The sequence below is a fragment of the Colias philodice genome, chromosome 31 (assembly GCF_061535455.1).
Source record: "Colias philodice isolate Cphi_HAF_F1 chromosome 31, ilColPhil1 Martin Lab GWU primary, whole genome shotgun sequence".
Classification (NCBI taxonomy): domain Eukaryota; kingdom Metazoa; phylum Arthropoda; class Insecta; order Lepidoptera; family Pieridae; genus Colias; species Colias philodice.
Window position 1 is genome coordinate 790664 of NC_143116.1, and position 24862 is coordinate 815525.

The 24862-nt window shown below is 32.1% G+C and overlaps 1 protein-coding gene across 1 annotated transcript; it reads left to right on the forward strand.

The window, feature by feature from the left end:
* Positions 1-7308: 7308 nt before the first annotated feature.
* On the forward strand, positions 7309-21388 carry LOC149475007 (uncharacterized). Its single transcript, XM_089713904.1, has 5 exons — positions 7309-7690; positions 8361-8615; positions 9056-9185; positions 19283-19443; positions 21258-21388. Exons 1-5 carry the CDS (start codon positions 7309-7311, stop codon positions 21386-21388), a joined length of 1059 nt encoding a protein of 352 aa, XP_089570030.1.
* Positions 21389-24862: the final 3474 nt, after the last annotated feature.

A 24862-nucleotide genomic window follows, 5' to 3' on the forward strand; every position in this document is an offset into this window, starting at 1 on the left:
AATATTAGCTGTCGGATTAGGATTAGGATTCGTAATAGTAGATGTGAAAAAATTCACTGCATATTGCGCTGTGTTATTTCTGTTACGAAAGAATTTCAACGATCTGATATCTACTTCCGCAGATTACCACCCACAAACAAACAAAGTATTTTACTTGTTTTTAAAGATATCAAGTAATATATAATACTAGCTTTCCGCCCGCGGCTTCGCCCGCGTTTTCAGAGAAAAACCCGTTCCCGTAGGATTTCCGGGATAAAACCTATCCTATGTCCTTTCTCGGGTATCAAAATATATCTATACCAAATTTCATGCAAATTGGTTCAGTAGTTCAGGCGTGATTGAGTAACAGACAGACAGACAGAGTTACTTTCGCATGTATAATATTAGTATGGATAACCTACAGTTTAAATCTTTTTTTATATTACTAGATGTTTAGGATAAACACAGCCAGAAAACTATTGGCCAGATCAGCTACTACATAATATTATTATATGCTAAATTAAATTAAAAACATAATATACTAATAATTAATTACTTACTTCAGAAACCACCACTGAACCGAATAGAAGCAATTAACGCAATTTTAACGCCGTTATTTCAACCAAATGTAATAAAAATGTTATTTTTTAATCAGTGCCTCGCTCGACGTTTAGGGTTCCGTGCTGAAAGGGGAAAATCCAAATTATATTACTTTATTACTTCACTCGGCTTTACCATATTATGAAAAATAAAAAAAAAAATAGATGACTGCCTGTGCCACAGGATTTCTCCCACGGTAACTGGTTATAACTTATAAGCCATTTTAAGCACCACAAAAATAGATAAAAAATAGAATACGTACCTACCTATTTCATCCATGAGCTATTACGCACTGTCGACTAGTCGCTGGCGACTCAGTCTTTCGGCGACCAAAACAGAGAAACTAGGGCCAGGAAACCAAGCCGAGCGACAGTATTATAAGTACATTCGTGCAGACTCCGGTCCCTCAAGAGTCGCTACGACAGTTGCTTGCAGTGTGAACGCTCCCATTTGAAGCCGTGCTTCTATTGGTCGCCGGCGACCAGATACAGATTAATTTATTTAGGAAGGAAAATGTATGTTTGCTTGACCATGGGACTTCAACTACTTACATTTCTCATCAAAATTAGTGCTGTAGTTTATCCATAAAAGCGTAGCCTCGTACACATAAACATTTGTTGAGCAACAGTTGATCAACAATGTTGCTGGAAGTTTAAAAGTTGTCGCTCCTTGGACGACATTTCAACATTCGTTATCAACTCTTATACAGTTGCCAGCATACATGTTGAAAGCGTCTCCGCAACATGTTCATTCAACTTTGTTATATAACAAACTAGCTTTCCGCCCGCGGCTTCGCCCGCTTTGTCCAAAACCTTATAAATTATATACTAAAACGGAAAACCTTCCTCTTGAATCACTCCTTCTATTTAAAAAAAATGGTTGCCTGTAAAGTCGGTTTTACGGGCGAAGATTTTACGTGACAACGTCTTTTTCTCGATCATAGTTGAGTGGGAGAGAGACGCAAGACATTCGGCGGGCCTCTCTCTCGTTCGGTGACTCATCGTAACGTTACCGAGCGTTACACTTTTTCATAAGTGACTCCCAGTCGCAACCTAATTTAAGACGTTGTCACGTCAAAATCCGCATCAAAATCCGTTGCGTAGTTTTAAAGATTTAAGCATACAAAGGGACATAGGGACAGAGAAAGCGACTTTGTTTTATACTATGTAGTGATGATTAGGTACCATAAAAACAGGGCTTAACATACGTAGTAACAAATGGGTAAAATGTGGTTTTACAAACAGACTTTCATATTAATAATATCTACAAGTATAGATATTTTATAGATGATGAAGCTTACCCTTGCTGGTGATGCAGGGTGGTGATGAAGCCATCGCAGCTGCTGATGATGACAACTGGAAGAAATAATAACAATTTGATTAACTGGTTATATCGTGATATTAATTATTATAAACATAGAAATGACAGTTGGTACCCAAACTAAATCAAAATTAAAAATCGTGGATATCTCGGTGCGCGAGAATGCTGATTCTAAATCCGCTTTAAAATTATTTTGTATAAACAGGCGTAGAGAATTCTTTCGTTTTTAACCGACTTCAAAAAAAAGGAGAAGGTTATCAATTCGGCCGGTATGTTTTTTTTTTTATGTATGTACACCGATTTCTCCGAGGTTTCTGAACCGATTTACGTGATTCTTTTTTTGTTCGATGCGGGATGGTGTCGAATTGGTCCCATAAAAATATATAATATTTATTCGGATAGGCCCAGTAGTTTTTATTTTATGAGCATTTTTGTCTGTATATTTGTAAATGTTGCAAGTGCAAGTTTGAAGTCGGTTGTTTTTAACGCAGTTATCACTTGTTCTTAGTGCGTTCGAAAAGATTCTATGCAATGTTCTAAAACTGAACAACACTGAATACGAGTTTCCCTTTACACTAAAAGATCACGAAATAATGCTTTTGCTCTAGCTCTATGTTCGTTTGATCTAAATGCACTGTAAAGCGCGTCACACACGGTGAAGATACTATAATATTTTATCTTAAGATACTGTTATAGGTATTTTATATTACAGTATCTTAACGCATCCGGTATCAGCGTTCGGACCATCATTTTCCTTTTTGTCATTGCGTACTAAGACTCCTGTAGAACCGCCATCCTGTTACAAATGACCCACAAAATTTCGCGTCATTTGTAACAGGATGGCGGTTCTACAGGGGTCTTAGTACGCAATGACAAAAAGGAAAATGATGGTCCGAACGCTGATACCGGATGCGTTAAGATACTGTAATATAAAATATAGCAGTATCTTAAGATAAAATATTATAGTATCTTCACCGTGTGTGACGCGCTTAAGATCGAATTAAGTTCTTAATATTAAAATATCTGTTTAATACTTAGGTTTGATATAATATAGCCTTAGTTTCGGGTAAAGATGCAGTTTTCTAATTATTGAAAATAAATTATCATTGGTCAGGTAGTTTTTGAGTTAAACAAAAAATCTTTCTCCTTTATAAATATCAAATATACATTTATTATTAACTCCAATATAACAAGGCAACGTCCACGTTAGGTCATTATTTGAAAATTAACTGACGTTAAATTTAATTAAACAATAGATGGATATGTTAGCCTGCGGCGGTTTGTGTCCATTGTATGAAACGGCACGAGAAAGTAAGTATTAAGCTATTGCATAGCCTTTATCTCAGACTTTGAGCGCGGCGACCGAATGTAAAAATTCCGTAAAGAAAAAATGTAACACCCCCCACTCCAACCGGCACAGCGATGCGATGCTATGCAATAGCTTTACCGCGGCAGTCCTCGAGTGCCACACGTATTTTTTTTAGCTGGACTACGGCTTTTCTTGATTTTCAGGTATATAATTCGATATTATTGAAAAGGACAACATTTTCATTGGTACAGTGGATTCTGTATATATAATTGGAACGAGCTTTTCCTTGTAAATGTGTAAGTATGTATTTCGCGCGTATAGGTACTTACATATAGGTAAGTATACGATATCTAGTATTTTGTAACAGTGGCTTTGCTGCGCAGTTTCACGGATATCATCATAATCTGTTCAGTTGTTATAGCGTGAAAGAATAACAAACAGTCATGTTTATAATACTAGGTGAGTTTCTTTGAGACGTTCGCTACCTCCAGATTTATTATCATTCAAGCCAACCTAGTGGTTTATGATTGTAATATCGTATCGTGCCGTGCAACAATGAAAACGTGCCCACGACCTAAGTTTGTAAGAGGGACTGTAATTAGCTTAGATGTTGCCTTCTAGCTATGAGCCGTCTTACTATTGTTATGTTAAGACTAGTAAAGTTATCTGTCTTTGCTCACGTTATTACGCAATTATAACGAAGGTATTACCAATTTATGCGTGGATAAAACCATGTGTAATATTTCTAAGTATCTACTTACCTATGATTGAAAGAGGAACCTGGGTTCGATACGCGGTGGAGACAAAAAAATGTCTCGGTCTGGCAGGACACAGAAGGCTGATCACCTACATGGACCTACTTGTCTCTAAATAAAATCGATGCATTTGTCCCTTACCCCACTAGGAGACATGGGACTTCACTTCACACTCTTATGATCAACGGAAAAAACCAATCCTTATATCTATACTATCTGTTTATAAAATAACATCAAAATCGGTTCAGCAGTATTGTATGATTACTTATTTATAATTATTATTATTTAGGCATTAAATTATTTTACATACAAATTCGTAATATATATTTCCTTAGATATTAATTTCTTGTTATATTTTACTTCATAGTTTCGTAGGCAGTCATTTTAACGGATTTTAAACACGATTTATTCGTATATTTGAACTCAAATTCACAGTCAATTTTGCTATTAACCCCAATCGTTCTAAAATAAAAAATAGTCGAGTAAAATATTAAAATTTCGACTTAGAAATCCATTAAAAATATATTTCATTTAGGGCCGATTTTTCAATGCTTGGATAAAACTTATCCGTCCAATAAAGTATTACACGATAATATTAAAATGTCACGTAAACTGTCAAATACGGGCAATTAGAATACGTTTTTAAAATGGTAGTTTTATACATTATTCGACGAATAAGTTTTAACCAAGGATTGAAAAATCAGCCCTTAAAATTCTAATTTCTAAGATATTCTAATGCCGAGTCAACCTTTTGATACGGCCCTGTCACATAATCCGTTCTTGCCTTCACCTTAAAGCTACTTCTCTGCCAAATTTCATGGAAATAGGTCAAGTGGTTTTAGAGCTTTAAACTTATATTATAACGAGAATTTAATTTAAAAAGGAAGTTTTAATTTTTTTGTGTTTATATTTTGAACTAGATTTCCGCCCGCGGCTTCGCCCGCATAGTTCCCGTTCCTGTGGGTATTCTGGGATAAAAAGAAGCCATGTCTTATTCTGGGTCTGCAGCTTCCTACATACCAAATTGTAATCGGTTCAGTAGTTTTTCCCTGAAAGAATAACAAACATACATTCATCAATCTATCCATCTATGCTGACAAACTTTCGCGTTTATAATATTAGTAGGACTAGCTTTCAGCCCGCAGCTTCGCCCGTTGTCTAAAACATAATAAATTATATACTAAAACCTTCCTCTTGAATCACTCTATCTATTAAAAAAAACCGCATCAAAATCCGTTGCGTAGTTTTAAAGATTTAAGCATACATAGGGACATTGGGACATAGGGACAGAGAAAGCGACTTTGTTTTATAGGTACCTACTATGTAGTGATAACGAACTAGTTAGTTACTACGTAAGTATAATTCCTACATAATATTAAATAACTAGTTGACCCGGCAAACAGTGTTATGCCAGGACACCCTAATCACTATAAAAATAGTTTACGACATATACCCATCTACCCATGTAGGAAAAACCCATAAAAATCGGTCGAGTGCTTCAAGGAAGTGTGGTTGGAAAATCCTGACTGATATTTATGTAATAATATGTTTTACCTAAATTTATATTAGGTACACTATAAATGCAAAAGAAACTGTCTATCTGTCTCTTCTTCACGCTTCAACCACTGAACCGATTTGGATGAAATTTGCTAATCTCACGGGAACGAGAACTATGCGGCTTGTCATTAGACGCGGGCGAAGTCGCGGGCGGAAAGCTAGTTGTTTGTTATACTCATATTATTATTTATTACTTTATATTTGTTATAGTTTTTAAAATTCAAATAAAAATGGTTTGCATTTTTAAGTGTTTTCTTTTCCCCCTTCAACTAGCAACCCTAAATTGTCCTATATCCCTTATCGGACAGTGAACCCTTTTGTGTGTTTTTTAATTTTATAATTGTGTACTATCTGCCGTGAATTTGTTCTGCCCTATTACCATAGACTAATACACTTTAGATTCTATTAGTCCATGCTATTACACAGAATAATAACTAGTAGCTAGCTACATATTAGTATTACCCTTTTTTCATGTTTTTCTCCATAGGAACCTTCCTTGTGGCTTAACATAAACCTTAAAAATAGGACGAATCGTTTCGTTAATACTGCTATCACAGGCTGCTATGAACTTTTATTGTTACCTTTTTGTATTTAAATTAGGAGTGTTTTAATATTACAAAAATTGGGATCACTTTGAGACATTATAAAACCACAGACTAAATAATAATATATTATGTACTACGTATACAAATAAAACTAATTATTATTAATGTTAATTTATTAATAATTGAGGAAAGCGCCATCTGTTTATTTATGTTCAAAACATTTGCTAGACTACGGTTTGCTAGTATTAGTAAGAGTACAAAGCGTTATCGATAGATGGCAGGTTAACTATATTCGTATAATTAAAAATGAAATAAAACTCATATTAGTGAACTTTGGATATTTTATTCAGTTGTTTTATTTACAGCATTGACTGTCCAATAAGCAATATTCCGAGATGTTGTCTTTCTCGAAATTCTTTACTTATTTATTTCTATTAACGTAGGTAAGTAGACTAATTTATGTTACAAGTTTTAAGAATATTATAATAGACATAAGTACAAAAAAGTCTGCCGAATTTTCAATGTTTTTAATTCATTAATAAAAATAATATTACCTATTATTCGATTTCACAAAAGCTACATAATGCATACCTACATAGTAGGTAATCCATACCACAGACTAATAATAATATACTACGTATACAATCCATACTATAATATTATAAATGCGAAAGTAACTCTGTCTGTCTGTCTGTTACTCAATCACGCCTAAACTACTGAACCAATTTGCATGAAATTTGGTATGGAGATATTTTGATACCCGAGAAAGGACATAGCCTTTTATTGCGAAATATGTACCACGGGCGAAGCCGGGGTGGACCACTAGTGTGCTAGTAAAACAAAACATTATCCATACGACTCCATACCTACTTTACTATATGTATAATTCATCTCAATTCATTGTTTCTGCCAACAAAACTCATTGTTCAAGCTTATCAAATTCAAAACGCTTGTGAGAAAGTTTCAGTGAGTTTAAAAGAGTGATTTTTTGTGCATTTTTTAACCATTTATTATAACACATTATTTAGATATTTATATTATGTTTTATTACCACTCTATCGAAGGCCCGTGTCTCTGCAGTGGGAACATAATGGGCTGATGATGATGATGACTTTAATGTTAAAACAACAGTAAGTAATAATACCTATCTAAATAATGTGATACATTCAATGTTTTAGTGAAATCAAATCTTGTAAAACATATATAACGTAAGAGTCTACTGAATATTTTCTTCAACAACAATATGCAGTACCAAATATATTTAATACCATTTTGGGCAATATACACTCTCTCCTCACATATAGATAAAAACAATTCAGATGTTATTGTAACTTATACTGGTCATAGCGAAGTTAAGGATCCTATACCACAGGCTATACATAAAAACGAGGAAAACATACATTCAGATTTAGAAAAACAAAAACAAAACGAAGAGGACAGAGAAACAGATATAAATGAGAGGGAAAGAGATAAACAGAGTGATCCAACTGAAAGTAATGATGTAGTTTTCATACCAAATGATAAGGAGGTTTTAAGGAATGAAGATTACAAGAATGTTGGAGTAAAGGATATGATTGGTGAAACCAATATTGATGGAATTATGCGGCATGTGAAAGTTGAAACTGGTATGTATTGTATTAATAGTAGGTACTTATTAGATGAAGCAATTGAATTTAAAATCTTGATATCTTTGCAATACGCATTCGCCTTATTTTACGCATTTATGTGTCTCTTCAACTTTGAGATATTAAATCATATATCATATATTAAATAATATTCATAATATAATATTAATATTCATATATTAAAATATAATATTCATATTAATCATATATTAAATCATCATCTATGATCGCAATTATTATATGAAGTATTAGTAAAAAGGTAGATAGATTTTTTTAGAGTTTTGAGAGTAGCACGTTGAAATGTGGCTAATTAGTCACAATTAATATATGTGGTCTCTTTTTCCCTTACCGTAGTTGAATCATGCCATCTCACTTTGACTTCTACTCGTGTGTGCCGTTTATGAAGATCGAATATTGTGTTGGTTACCTCTAAAATATGTAGGTACATTTTTACTTACTGGATTATCGTATCAAATCAAAATATGCAGTGAAGCATGGGTAAGATGACTCAAGTCATGAAGATTCAAGATAATAGTATAACAAGACCAATTTTAACAATAATTCATATAATTTTTCGACCAAATTTGGCTTAAATGAACACATTATTAAAAAAAGTTACAATAATTAAATTCTGAAACTGCATTTATCTAGGAACATGTCATTATTCCAGAATCACCAAACCACGACATAATATTCATAACTGGTAAAAACGATGAAAACATCGAAAAAACTGTTAAAGAAAAACCAAGTACACAACAGAAAACGGGCAAGAAAGTAAAATTGAATTGTAAAAACTTGGATTGTAATAATACAGTGGACACTATTTGTGGAGGGAAACAAGAGGAGAGAAAGTGGAAATATCGTTTGTTTATGAACGAATGTTACTTTAGGAAGGTTAATTGTGGTTTTAAACACGCTAGTAATAGTAAGTTGTACTTCATAATAAGGTCATTCGAGGCAATTACAGAATTTTTTAGTTCTTTAGTTCTTATGTTTAAAAGTGCAGTGAGCACTTTTAAACATTTACCAGAATATAGTGTTTGCCACATTTTACGAATAGTCGTACACATCTATACTTATATTATGAATCTGAAGAGATGATATATAGCCTAAAGCCTTCCTCGATAAATGAGCTATCTAACACCGAAAGAATTTTCAAATCGGACCAGTCGTTCCTGAGATAAGCGCGTTCAAACGAACAAACTCTTCAGTTTTTAATATTAGTATAGATTTATCGTGGGCTACGTTGTAGCTACGACGCTACGATTGTGCTACGATAAGTTTCTAATCGGGAAATAATATAGTTAAAAAAAACTAAACACAAACTTAAACTAATGACATTATTGTATTTTAAACATATTCCAGGATATAAAATAATGCCAATGGAGAGTTGTAAGAACATTGGTGGACGGTATTCAAGTAGACCATTTGTGTATGCTCCTCAACCTGTCGCCAGTAGAATTAATGAAACGCGAAGAAGTTTCTCGTCTAGAAGGTAAACCGATAGACTACACATAACCCCCTGTATTCTTATTTCCTAGTTTAATTTTTAACATAATTTTTAAATGATTTGTCGGATAAAAAAACTCATATTGTCCTGCTACAGTTACCAATCTTTATATTTATAACTAGCTGTTGCCCGCGACTTCGTCCGCGATTACGTCGTTTTAGGTCATTCGTCGTTTAAAAAAAATACGTGACACTTTATTTTTGAATGTTCTTAATTGTCTCTTATAAAATTTAACTACATTAAAATTGAACACTCTGAAAATCTTAAAATCGGAGAAAATTGAAAATCTGAGGAAAACATGAAGGAATGTGATTTAAATTCTACATTACTTAGTATTTCAAATAATAATCTAAATTAAATGTAGATTAACAGTTTGAGCGCACCGTTATAGAATATGTACCTAAGTATTAAATTACGTTAGTTTACATAGTAACAAAACAAAAACACGATGACTTTCTTTCGCGCTCGGTACCACAAACTAAGCATGTTAATGGTACGTGGCCCGCGTCACTTGACCCCCCGCGAGTTCCCCTCCTTTGCTATGCGAAAATATGCGAAAAATTGTAATACTGTGGCCTGGGCGTTATACACGCCCAGGGAGTTCCTGAGTGCCGATAGACGTCCGTCTATCGGCATTTATAACAATCTTATATTAATATCACCATCTTGAGGAAAAGCTTCTAACGTCGATTTAAAACTGCATACATACGAATTAACCTGATGAAACATGTTCTAAAATTGTGAAATGAGTTCAGTTTTAAATTCGAGAAATATTGATAATTCTTGTATTCGACTATTCGTTGTAGTCGAATACAAAATATATTTAAAGAAACTTAGGTTGGCCTTCAGGCAAAAGGGATCCTATCAAATGGTAAACTTGACCTTGTATCTTAAAAGTAAGCATGAAAGGACCTTCTGATAATTGTTGAGCACCAAAGGATCATTTGAAACGCACTACTATAAGAGCGAATATTGTCTAAGAACTGTTTAGATTGCACGTCATGTTCCTCTAAAAGTAGTGATTTCAAAGGTTCCGGTGTATCTTCAAACGAAAGCCGACTCCTTACTCCACTTTAAAGCATTACAAAAATAACATACTACGTTAATATCGCCTATACAGAAGATGATCTGTAATCAATTGTGAGGTTATAAGAAAACCCACTTTTATATTTGTCGGACCCCACCACCGAATTCGTAGATTGATCTTCTATGTTTAGGTACCTCTAAGTCATTAAGACTATGCGAAATCTGTCTGCAGTAAGAGGGGCCTCTCGCTATTCGTCCGTTTCCAGAGACCGAATAGTTTCAATTCTTAATCTTTCATTAAACAAACTTAATAATCGTTTTTGTCTCAATTAATTGTAATATTCGCGTCCCTACTCTAGTCATTGCTTATGCTCATGTTCATCTTCAAGAGATCGAATAATATTATGGTGCACCCTATCATTTGTCAAACGGTCTTCATATTGAGTAAAAGTTTCAGATTCTCGAGATAAAATGTGACGGCCGTGATCAGCTGTGAGACGTTATACCCTCTCAGTGAAGGTTTCGGTCTCACGGGATAGTACATGCCGTTCGCGGTCAGCTGTGAGCCGCAATTCTCGTTGTGAAGCGGTTTCAGGTTCTCGGCATAACACATGTTGTTTTCGGCCTAGAGTATACCTCTAACGATTCTTGAGAACTCTTATTTCTCATTTTCTTAGCTTTGCTCGAATTTCGAGATAAAGATTTTTTAGGTGGCACTGATGCATGAAAATAAAAATTGAGTTAAAACGGACTGAGAGTGTTATAGACAAATATAATCAGAAAGCTTCGAACTCCTAAGCTATCGGAAGTTACACGTGTTATTGTGAGTCAACCATAAAAGATAGACATTTATGATGGGAGATATTTTTTATATAATAAGGAGAACATTTCTTTCATACATGATTTCTGTGTAGCTTTAACCATTAAGGTTGCACACGCGACGAAAGCTTAAAAATGGAGTTACTGCTCTGCTCAGGAATATGAAAAATAATTGTACCAAGTTTCGTTTAAATCCGTCGAGTAGTTTTTGTTTCTATACCGGTTATACGGACAAAAATTTTACTGTTTGCTTCTTTGGCATAGGTGTCGATCCCTAATCACCCCGTGATAGTTATTTAGGAAATATATTTCATGTACAGATTTAATATACCTAAGTATACATAATATATTTAGATTCCAATTTCCATGTAACGTTAAATTCGACTATACAATAACTAACAGACAACGCAGGTTACTCTCGTTTCCGTAAGTTGAGGCGGCTACATATTCGGTCCTCATAACATCACTTTTAGTGAACGAAACGACAGCGCGGTTTAATTCGATGCCAACACCATCAGAAAAAAGGAAATATTTTTAATTGTGAAAAAATATTATGATTTACACTATTTTAATATAAAATATATGGCTGTGAGTGTGTAAAAATAAATCCAGCTAGTTTCACATCACACTTATGTTTATAATTAGCTATACGACATGAAAATATACAAAAATGTAAATATACAAAAAGGTAAATACTGAACAAAAGTATTAACAGTCAAAGTTTATTTTTACTAACATTTAACAACACCCATGTAAATGATGAAGAAATGATAATTATCAACGAACTAACCTTTTCTATAATACTTAACACAGCACATTTTTTAAATTATCTTGCTCAACTCTGCTCAAAAATTTGAGGGTTTTGTTGGAACTGTAATGTGTCAAAACTATGATATATCTAAACTACGATACAACTTGCATGCGGAAATGCTCATTACAATCAGTGAATTTAAAGAATAACTAACAACAACTATTCAATTTTATTGAGCTGATGAATATCTTTTGCCTGGAAGAGATCACCGCCGCCTAATAAATATACTGTGTTTTCTTATAAAATCGTAACATAATTTCTTTTATCTACTAAATTTTAATAAATAAGTTCTTTTTGTTATTTTTATCTAAAAATGATCTTGAGCTTATATTAGGCAAAAGTATACATTAACTTTTTATAATTTCAGGACCGCACCTTAAATGGGGTGCTCGGAAAATATGCCTACGGATTATTAATAGAGAAATGATACCTACACAACAAAGTTATGTTGGTTCCATTTTATTTATAAAATATAATGAAAATGGGCAAATATAAAACTTATTATGTAAAATGATTAAAAATAAATAAATGAAGCAACTACGATTCAAAGAAAACATCTTTTTCAGTGTGAAAATGCTCTAAGCAATCCTGGATGATGAGTAGGTATAATATCATGTACTCTCATCCCAGTACGGTCGGTACCTCGATAGCCATAACGATAAATATTATAATCAGATAACAGCAAAGTCAGAATAAAAATCATAACTTGTACAGTTGTGAGTGCAAAATTTATGTTTCATTTGGCAATAACATTTTTTTCGGTACTAAAACGTAGTAGTTTGATATGTGGTTGGCTGCCCCTCCTCTCCTTCCTGAAAAATATCCTCCAAAATTACCCGAGATACTTCCAATGATTGAACCATACGTTGGACATTAACTTCAGTCAAAAATTGACGAAGCGGATTACTAATTTCCACTTAATCCTTGCTGCCACTATCTTCATCATCAAATCATCAATTTTCAAGTGGTGTTGTAAAATTGTCAGCAGAAATAGTCTTCCAAAGGCGATATAATTTTATGAACATTGAATCTGTAAATAAAAAATCAAACGTTAATAATTGTAAATCAATAAAAAAAGCTACTTACAAATAAAATTTTATCAACAAACTACTGTTCCCAACGCACCTCAAAATCTTGTAAAAGTCAAAAAGAATTCATCATTTTATTATTTCATTCTAAAAGTGTAATATAAAACCATTATAAAACCAATAAAAACATGAATTGCTATCATTATAAAAATAAATACCTATAAAAGTAACAACTTACCTTTTGTGGGAACGCATGGTGAAAATTCACAAAACACGAAGATTGAATTTGATATTTTTGGTTTTATGACATTTATTTTAATTTTATTTATTTATTTATTCAAATGCTTTATAAATATAAATTTATAAATAATAAATTTATAAAGAATAGAAACATTCGATCACGAAATTATGTGGGTTCGAGTCCCGCCTCGTGATCGAATTTTTTCTATTCTTTATAAATTTATAAAACACGAAGATTAAAAATGTAACCAATGAACACAATCAATATTAGATTAATTGTAATGGTGTCTAGTTTGACTTAAAATAATAAACATCTACCCTCACTTTTAAAAATGTAGTATATTCACACGAAATATAAGCGCACCTTATAGGGAAGGGAAGATATGGGTTAAAGAGTTAAATAAATAACATGATTATATTTAAATTATTAATTTTCAACAGTTGTTCAGTAGTGATAACATGTAAATTGATTTGATTTTTACGAAATCTCATAGATGGCGCTGTTTCAAATTTGTCTTTATACTACTAAATTCATTAAACTGTTTCTCTGCCCAAATTACGTAAATGACATAGTTTTTATTTTGTAAAGCTAGATAATAGCATGGCTTACTCGAAACCAACATTTAAACATGAGTCTTTAGATTGTACGCTGTCGTAGTACACGGAATATGTAAGAAAAATAAAGGTTCACAGCTCCTCCCGCGAAGGTGATATCATGATAATATGTTTAAACTATCCTCACCCGACCTCTTAGGAATATTCATGCAAAATTTGAAGTAAATCTATGCAGTACTTTCTGAGATTAGCCCGGAAATACATACAGACAAACAGACAAACAGACAAACCGACAAACAGACAAAAATTCTAAAAACTATATTTTTGGCTTCTATATCGATTATAGATCATGGATCAAGTATTCTTTTAAAAAAATATTCAATGTACAGTTTTGACTTTCCTACGATTTTATTATAAATATAATAAAGATATAAAGATAAAATCGTAGGAAAGTCAAAACTGTACATTGAATATTTTTTTAAAAGAATACTTGATCCATGATCTATAATCGATATAGAAGCCAAAAATATAGTTTTTAGAATTTTTGTCTGTTTGTCGGTTTGTCTGTTTGTCTGTTTGTCTGTATGTATTTCCGGGCTAATCTCAGAAAGTACTGCATAGATTTACTTCAAATTTTGCATGAATATTCCTAAGAGGTCGGGTGAGGATAGTTTAAACATATTATCATGATATCACCTTCGCGGGAGGAGCTGTGAACCTTTATTTTTCTTACATATTCCGTGTACTACGACAGCGTACAATCTAAAGACTCATGTTTAAATGTTGGTTTCGAGTAAGCCATGCTATTATCTAGCTTTACAAAATAAAAACTATGTCATTTACGTAATTTGGGCAGAGAAACAGTTTAATGAATTTAGTAGTATAATAAAGACAAATTTGAAACAGCGCCATCTATGAGATTTCGTAAAAATCAAATCAATTTACATGTTATCACTACTGAACAACTGTTGAAAATTAATAATTTAAATATAATCATGTTATTTATTTAACTCTTTAACCCATATCTTCCCTTCCCTATAAGGTGCGCTTATATTTCGTGTGAATATACTACATTTTTAAAAGTGAGGGTAGATGTTTATTATTTTAAGTCAAACTAGACACCATTACAATTAATCTAATATTGATTGTGTTCATTGGTTACATTTTTAATCTTCGTGTTTTATAAATTTATAAAGAATAGAAAAAATTCGATCACGAGGCGGGACTCGAACCCACATAATTTCGTGATCGAATGTTTCTATTCTTTATAAATTTATTATTTATAAATTTATATTTATAAAGCATTTGAATAAATAAATAAATAAAATTAAAATAAATGTCATAAAACCAAAAATATCAAATTCAATCTTCGTGTTTTGTGAATTTTCACCATGCGTTCCCACAAAAGGTAAGTTGTTACTTTTATAGGTATTTATTTTTATAATGATAGCAATTCATGTTTTTATTGGTTTTATAATGGTTTTATATTACACTTTTAGAATGAAATAATAAAATGATGAATTCTTTTTGACTTTTACAAGATTTTGAGGTGCGTTGGGAACAGTAGTTTGTTGATAAAATTTTATTTGTAAGTAGCTTTTTTTATTGATTTACAATTATTAACGTTTGATTTTTTATTTACAGATTCAATGTTCATAAAATTATATCGCCTTTGGAAGACTATTTCTGCTGACAATTTTACAACACCACTTGAAAATTGATGATTTGATGATGAAGATAGTGGCAGCAAGGATTAAGTGGAAATTAGTAATCCGCTTCGTCAATTTTTGACTGAAGTTAATGTCCAACGTATGGTTCAATCATTGGAAGTATCTCGGGTAATTTTGGAGGATATTTTTCAGGAAGGAGAGGAGGGGCAGCCAACCACATATCAAACTACTACGTTTTAGTACCGAAAAAAATGTTATTGCCAAATGAAACATAAATTTTGCACTCACAACTGTACAAGTTATGATTTTTATTCTGACTTTGCTGTTATCTGATTATAATATTTATCGTTATGGCTATCGAGGTACCGACCGTACTGGGATGAGAGTACATGATATTATACCTACTCATCATCCAGGATTGCTTAGAGCATTTTCACACTGAAAAAGATGTTTTCTTTGAATCGTAGTTGCTTCATTTATTTATTTTTAATCATTTTACATAATAAGTTTTATATTTGCCCATTTTCATTATATTTTATAAATAAAATGGAACCAACATAACTTTGTTGTGTAGGTATCATTTCTCTATTAATAATCCGTAGGCATATTTTCCGAGCACCCCATTTAAGGTGCGGTCCTGAAATTATAAAAAGTTAATGTATACTTTTGCCTAATATAAGCTCAAGATCATTTTTAGATAAAAATAACAAAAAGAACTTATTTATTAAAATTTAGTAGATAAAAGAAATTATGTTACGATTTTATAAGAAAACACAGTATATTTATTAGGCGGCGGTGATCTCTTCCAGGCAAAAGATATTCATCAGCTCAATAAAATTGAATAGTTGTTGTTAGTTATTCTTTAAATTCACTGATTGTAATGAGCATTTCCGCATGCAAGTTGTATCGTAGTTTAGATATATCATAGTTTTGACACATTACAGTTCCAACAAAACCCTCAAATTTTTGAGCAGAGTTGAGCAAGATAATTTAAAAAATGTGCTGTGTTAAGTATTATAGAAAAGGTTAGTTCGTTGATAATTATCATTTCTTCATCATTTACATGGGTGTTGTTAAATGTTAGTAAAAATAAACTTTGACTGTTAATACTTTTGTTCAGTATTTACCTTTTTGTATATTTACATTTTTGTATATTTTCATGTCGTATAGCTAATTATAAACATAAGTGTGATGTGAAACTAGCTGGATTTATTTTTACACACTCACAGCCATATATTTTATATTAAAATAGTGTAAATCATAATATTTTTTCACAATTAAAAATATTTCCTTTTTTCTGATGGTGTTGGCATCGAATTAAACCGCGCTGTCGTTTCGTTCACTAAAAGTGATGTTATGAGGACCGAATATGTAGCCGCCTCAACTTACGGAAACGAGAGTAACCTGCGTTGTCTGTTAGTTATTGTATAGTCGAATTTAACGTTACATGGAAATTGGAATCTAAATATATTATGTATACTTAGGTATATTAAATCTGTACATGAAATATATTTCCTAAATAACTATCACGGGGTGATTAGGGATCGACACTGATGCCAAAGAAGCAAACAGTAAAATTTTTGTCCGTATAACCGGTATAGAAACAAAAACTACTCGACGGATTTAAACGAAACTTGGTACAATTATTTTTCATATTCCTGAGCAGAGCAGTAACTCCATTTTTAAGCTTTCGTCGCGTGTGCAACCTTAATGGTTAAAGCTACACAGAAATCATGTATGAAAGAAATGTTCTCCTTATTATATAAAAAATATCTCCCATCATAAATGTCTATCTTTTATGGTTGACTCACAATAACACGTGTAACTTCCGATAGCTTAGGAGTTCGAAGCTTTCTGATTATATTTGTCTATAACACTCTCAGTCCGTTTTAACTCAATTTTTATTTTCATGCATCAGTGCCACCTAAAAAATCTTTATCTCGAAATTCGAGCAAAGCTAAGAAAATGAGAAATAAGAGTTCTCAAGAATCGTTAGAGGTATACTCTAGGCCGAAAACAACATGTGTTATGCCGAGAACCTGAAACCGCTTCACAACGAGAATTGCGGCTCACAGCTGACCGCGAACGGCATGTACTATCCCGTGAGACCGAAACCTTTACTGAGAGGGTATAACGTCTCACAGCTGATCACGGCCGTCACATTTTATCTCGAGAATCTGAAACTTTTACTCAATATGAAGACCGTTTGACAAATGATAGGGTGCACCATAATATTATTCGATCTCTTGAAGATGAACATGAGCATAAGCAATGACTAGAGTAGGGACGCGAATATTACAATTAATTGAGACAAAAACGATTATTAAGTTTGTTTAATGAAAGATTAAGAATTGAAACTATTCGGTCTCTGGAAACGGACGAATAGCGAGAGGCCCCTCTTACTGCAGACAGATTTCGCATAGTCTTAATGACTTAGAGGTACCTAAACATAGAAGATCAATCTACGAATTCGGTGGTGGGGTCCGACAAATATAAAAGTGGGTTTTCTTATAACCTCACAATTGATTACAGATCATCTTCTGTATAGGCGATATTAACGTAGTATGTTATTTTTGTAATGCTTTAAAGTGGAGTAAGGAGTCGGCTTTCGTTTGAAGATACACCGGAACCTTTGAAATCACTACTTTTAGAGGAACATGACGTGCAATCTAAACAGTTCTTAGACAATATTCGCTCTTATAGTAGTGCGTTTCAAATGATCCTTTGGTGCTCAACAATTATCAGAAGGTCCTTTCATGCTTACTTTTAAGATACAAGGTCAAGTTTACCATTTGATAGGATCCCTTTTGCCTGAAGGCCAACCTAAGTTTCTTTAAATATATTTTGTATTCGACTACAACGAATAGTCGAATACAAGAATTATCAATATTTCTCGAATTTAAAACTGAACTCATTTCACAATTTTAGAACATGTTTCATCAGGTTAATTCGTATGTATGCAGTTTTAAATCGACGTTAGAAGCTTTTCCTCAAGATGGTGATATTAATATAAGATTGTTATAAATGCCGATAGACGGACGTCTATCGGCACTCAGGAACTCCCTGGGCGTGTATAACGCCCAGGCCACAGTATTACAATTTTTCGCATATTTTCGCATAGCAAAGGAGGGGAACTCGCGGGGGGTCAAGTGACGCGGGCCACGTACCATTAACATGCTTAGTTTGTGGTACCGAGCGCGAAAGAAAGTCATCGTGTTTTTGTTTTGTTACTATGTAAACTAACGTAATTTAATACTTAGGTACATATTCTATAACGGTGCGCTCAAACTGTTAATCTACATTTAATTTAGATTATTATTTGAAATACTAAGTAATGTAGAATTTAAATCACATTCCTTCATGTTTTCCTCAGATTTTCAATTTTCTCCGATTTTAAGATTTTCAGAGTGTTCAATTTTAATGTAGTTAAATTTTATAAGAGACAATTAAGAACATTCAAAAATAAAGTGTCACGTATTTTTTTTAAACGACGAATGACCTAAAACGACGTAATCGCGGACGAAGTCGCGGGCAACAGCTAGTCTTTAATATTTACGGTTGCGTTTTTAGAGTATATGAAACCAATCTTTATTTTTTATATCTTTGTATTATGTTTTTGGAACGAAGTTAATTATCGCGCGTTGTGAAAGGGGGCTAGACGGAAAAAATTCTTACGAAAAGTTGTCACGACACTTTTTGCTAGAGTTGTAAGCCGTGCGGCGTGCGCGTGGTTCTCTGTCTGTCTCTCTCTAACTTCACACTTCGTTCCATCCGAATTTTTATTTATTGAATTATTTATTGAAATTATTCTTACAAATTATTACAATAACTTAAGTCTAAGTCCCACAACCAAATCATCAGTCCCTTGACATTTTTGGAATTACATATATGTATATCTGTTAATAAACATATTATGTTTTCTCCGCTAAATAGATCACTAAACATGGCCATAGACGGTACATTCTGCTCTCACTCCTGTCCTCTCCATTGCACAGAAGATTACGACCCACAATGTGCTATGTCCGCGACCGGCGAGAGAAGAGTGTTTTTGAACCATTGTAAACTGGACTATGAGTCGTGTTTTTATAACGCTGGTTAGTATATATATAGTAATGTTAATAAAATACATAGGTATGTTTGTTATAAATGATTGGGCAAGAAAGACGATGTTACATCTTAAAATGCTAATCGCATAATGCTTATTGCAATCTATGCTAATTCTTGTTAGTAATTCATAAAATGATTTTTGAAATAAATTAATTGAATACAATATTCTTTCGGATTTAATCAATCCATTAATTATTTTTGTAGAGTAGTGCTGCTGCCCCCAAGGTTGCCCAAATAATAACGCTTTTACTCTAATCACTTTTTAATCCTTTTTACCATATGTGTTGTTTAAGCTAGCCGTTATGCACTACTGAATAATAATTCTAATTACTAATAAAATGTAGAAAGCGTCGGGGAAACAATGTGGACGCACACATATACAAAAAGTTCGATCAGCGAATTGAGTATTTGAATTAAATTTTTTTTTGTGATAAATGGAAAGATTATATATTAGTTTTATAACAAAACTGTTTTTATTTTTATTTTTTTTGCAATAATTCAAAAGTTATTTCAAAATAAAAATTAGTCTTTGAATCCAGTACCGAAGACACGCCGACAACTCCCGAAGCGTCACCCGAGCGCGTGTGACGTCATAATGTTAGTTTTCACTCATTGCAGTTGATAGAAAATTAAATATAGTTTGAAAAACTAAACAGGATAAAAAGATAAATTCATGAAATTATTGTATTGTTACCGGGTTTTTATAAGTAAACAAAATTTAAATTAAATCCGTCGGTTTATAGTGGGTCTAAATCGAATCGAAAGGAGAATTGGTTACATACAAACATATGTTTTAAGCTGATCCTGGCGATCCGTATCAGGATAAATTTATGATATTATTGTATTGTCATCGGACCTTGATAAGTGTTCAAAATTTGAACAAAATCCGTCGGTTTTAAGTGGGTCAAAATCGAGTCGAAACTTCGAAAGGAGTCGGTTACATACAAACATACAGGTGAAGCTAATAAAAGCGTGTTAATAATAAATACAGTGTTTTGATCTATTTAATTTTGTTGTCATTATTAAATTACATATTAATTATATTAATTGTTAATTATATTATTTAAATTTATATTAAAAATGGCGAACCTCAAAAGTTATCGTTTTGTACCATTATGTACGAATACTACAAAGGCAACTCCTGACAAAAATCGGTGATCATAAATATATCAACATCAAGAATATTATTCGTAACTAACTAACTAATTCGGAACCAACTAACAAATCGTATGTAAACGCTATGTACTGCCTGCAGTTAATAATAGCTATAACATTATGACGTCACAACTGTGGTGACCAGTCATGGCGCGTTTTTAGTCACGTGATTCTAACTTAAATTTCATCAATTTTTAATTGCTTATAATTAACGGAATTTTTTTTTTGTAAGTTATTTGCATTAAATATCAATATTATTAATAATAAAGTTTCAAAATACATAAAAAAAATCAATAATTTTTTTTTATTCAAATACTCAATTGCATATGTGTGTCCCTACAAGTTTAAAACTGATTATGAAAAATACCTAATTTATTTATTTTAAAAGGAATTATTTATGCTAACTTCACTCTATTGTACCTAAAGCGTACTTACATAACATTTTTCAAATCTTAAAACTAAAATGTAGCAGGTAAGAACTAAAAACGAGGCGAGTATACTACAAATCAGATGTAGCGCTAATGCGTGTAAGTTACGTACCTATAATATTAATAATTAATCGTAGAATAGCAAAACATAGATAAGTTACATATTATTATCTTTTTATTATTGGTTTATAAAATAAAAACTAAACAATTTCTTTCAGTATGGCATCGCCGTCCCCTCTCCGAGTGTGTTGGTGGCAAAAAGGCAGACATGCGACAAAACAGAGGCTTCATAGGATGGTTACAACGCGTCGGAATCGTAGATAAACGGGGTCGACTTGTTTTATCATAAATAAAATTATTGAAGATCATGGAGTTTTATTTTCCTTTTACCCCAGATAACTCTAAAATAATTATTTTTAACAATATACTAAATCTCCTTCAAAAGAACGGAAGGCATGAGCTTTAATATAAAAAAAATATCAAAATTGGTTCACAAACTTGAAAGATCCGATGTAACAAGCTCAAAAAAATACAGTTGGATTGAGAACTGCCTCTTTTTTGAATTCGGTAAAAAATTTGTAGTCTAAGAGCGTTTTCAAAAAAAAGTGTACCCCTCACTTTCGGCCTGTCCCCTGTGTTTCAAGTCGAATAACAAGTAAAATTTATATGATGGCTAATTATTTTAATGCTTGAAAAGTATTAAATACATCATAATTTGATAAATGCAAACAATTAATTCACGGAAACATTGCGTACTATTTTTTAAATAATCATTTTTAAAACTAAAGTGTCAGTTTTTGGCGTGTCCCCATCCAAGTTCTTCGATGTTAGAGAAGCGATTCTAAAAAGTTTTATACCAAGGTACCATAAGTTTTAGTGTCGTCTAAAAGTACATTTATTTGCGAATCGTCGCATGTAGTTCATAATTAAGGCCTTATAATCGTTTAAAAGCAATTTGATTTCCAAAAATATCTTAAAAAGTGGTACCGACCGGACATGTCGGGTTTATCACGGCTAATAATGCCACTTACAAATTTTAGATTACTATTTGAATTTTATAAATGGCAAAATTATCGTTTACTTTCACCGTCCGCCAATTTAAAAAAGCTTATTTTCAAATACAGTTCGAGTAAAACAGACGTGTTTTGTGAGTGCAACGGCCGTTGCAATTTCTACTGTCTGGTTTGAGACATATTATTACTTGATACAGGTAAGTAAACATCGTTTAAATACTTTCAGAAGATGAGCAATATATTCATTAACCGTTATTTACATTTGATAATCAGTGTAGGCACATTTTTTCGTCAGAATATAATTTTGACTAAAAACTGAAAAGAAAACGTCACGTCAGTTTTGCAACATTTTGCTTCGTGACCTTATAGGCTGACAAGAAAAGTCGCAAAACTGCAGCATAAAGCCAAGTCTAGATTGTCATTGTAATATTCTTCATAATTTTTATAATTTTTTCATATTTTTAGGTTTCACTAATCTCGGGACCAAAAAGGACATGTATAATTTGCAAAAAATGGTATTGCAATGAATGCGTTGGTCAGCAGGTATACCCTGAATACATAATATGTGATACATGTATGGAAAGTTAAAAGGTGTAGGTAGTGTAACTCTGAGTTTTACCCTAAAATTGATACTGTGTCAAACTGTGTGTTGGTGTATTTTTTTTATGAGACTAAAATAAAATTTTTGTAAAACGTATTCTCGGTTTTATTTTAACCATGTTTAATTGGATTCAATATAAACCTAGCCTTATAAAAAATGGTCTATCGGTTTTGCGACAGTCCCCCGTTTTGCGACAAGAAAAATTTTAGTTTTTACATTTTTTTATTATAAGGGACACAAATAATTTGATTTCAATATTGAAAATGGTTTAACTGTTCCGAAATAAAATAATCACTTTGCCGATTTTAATCGAAATGTATTAAGTATCGTAAAAGTAACGGCTACTTTGGCATCAGCTGTGGCAAAACAGAACTTAAAGCTAGTTTAATAGGAATTTTAATTATTTGTCGACTTCAATTTTCTATTTTTTAAATAATGTAGTTATGTTATAATCTTCGTAACACAATCAAAATATTTTGCGTCTTTCTTCGTAGTTAATAGTTACATGAGCATTGATGACTATCGCAAAACTGACACTTTTTTTCACAGTCCCAATTTATTTTGATGATTTCTCGTAAAACAAATTAATCTGCAAGCAATTAAATATAATTTCACTTACTATGATGTATATTTAAAATTTCTAAATCAAAATTTCATTAAAAATGCAACATTTAAAATTTATCCATAAATTCAGCCATGGTGTACACTTTTTTTTGAAAACGCTCCTAAAGAGTAACGCTTACCTAAATTGATTTCTGCGCCCTCTCTGTTTAAATTTTGTAACTATATACCACTTTGATTTCTGCGCCCTCTCTTTTTAAGTTAAGGAACTATTTAAAATATTCTCATATTAGTTTGTGCGCCATCTCTGTTTGAATTTTGGAACTATTTATACTATCATATTGATTTGTGCGCCATCTCTGTTTGAATTTTGGAACTACTAGAACTAAAATATTCTTATAGAAACATGGTTTTCAAATATGATCGTAGTACGATGAGTATTGCATAGATGGCGCTGTAACAAAAAAATTAAAATCGTGATACTTCGATTATAAAATTATTCAGAATTTGGAAAATTTACAATAGATGGCGTTAGTTCATATTTTAATTTATAAAGTAATGTCACAGCACAGACTAATAAGTAATAATGTCACAGTATTACAGTATTAGTAATGTGGTATGCTTGTGGTTTGTAATGTTATTGAATACTTTTTTTTGAAATCCTAGTATTCATAATTTAGGAATATGTAATATGTTTTGTGTGTTGAGTCAAATAAATGTTCATTTCTTTCTTTCCTTCTTAAAATATTTTAATTATGAATGCAGTAAATCTAAAACATGATTTTTATAGATGCCGTAACTAAGTACTATGTTTTAGTGTAAAAAATAGACACCAGATTTATGACACTAATGCCTACTATTTTTGTATTTTCACTAATGCACCTAACTGGCTAGACAAAAGCTTTTAGCTAGAAAGCCTAGGCAATAGATATTAGATATTGAATTATCGTCTGCAGGTTTTAACGAATTTTGACCTGTGCTTATAACCACTAATAGTTCTGCAGTTTTTATTGTATTAACTGTATTTTAACGTTCTTTCAAAAATTCACTGATACCTACTGATAATTAAAACTAAAACTTATCTGTATAGCTTAAAACAATGTCGCTGTTTGTCCGTTTAAAACTACCTACGCGACGGATTTTGATGAGGTTTTTAACAAATAAAGAGGTTGTTGAGGAAGGTTTTAGTACCTACATAAATAATTTGTTAAGTTTTCTACAAATAATAAACATTATTCCGTCATTTCGTATATGAGGTATCAGCACAAACAGACAGATATTTTTTACGAACAATCTTAACCTTTACATAAATTAAATATTTAATTTTTAATTGTATAATTTTAAACATATAATTATCACTTCGCATTAAAGTAATCCTAATTACAAAAAGTATTAGCTCCCCCTCTTTCCACACAATGCAACGTAATAAAAAATGTATTTATGCATGAGAATGTCTTACTTTTTCACCGACAAGATAACAGACGTTTAATCCCATGAATATTCATTAATTCATTAATATTTATTCCACTTTTTACGGCTTGTTTCAAAGCGAGAAAGGTTTTGTAACTTTTTTTATTACCTACGTTACTAGAGTTTAGGAATGAATAAGAAGTTATTATACATTGAATACAGAACTTATGCTAATAAT

Coding starts and splice junctions, on each gene's coding strand:
- LOC149475007 (XM_089713904.1), top strand. CDS start 7,309: ATGCAGTACCAAATATATTTAATACCATTTTGGGCAATATACACTCTC. Junction 7,691..8,360: donor GCATGTGAAAGTTGAAACTG/GTATGTATTGTA, acceptor TCATTATTCCAG/AATCACCAAACCACGACATA. Junction 8,616..9,055: donor TTTTAAACACGCTAGTAATA/GTAAGTTGTACT, acceptor AACATATTCCAG/GATATAAAATAATGCCAATG.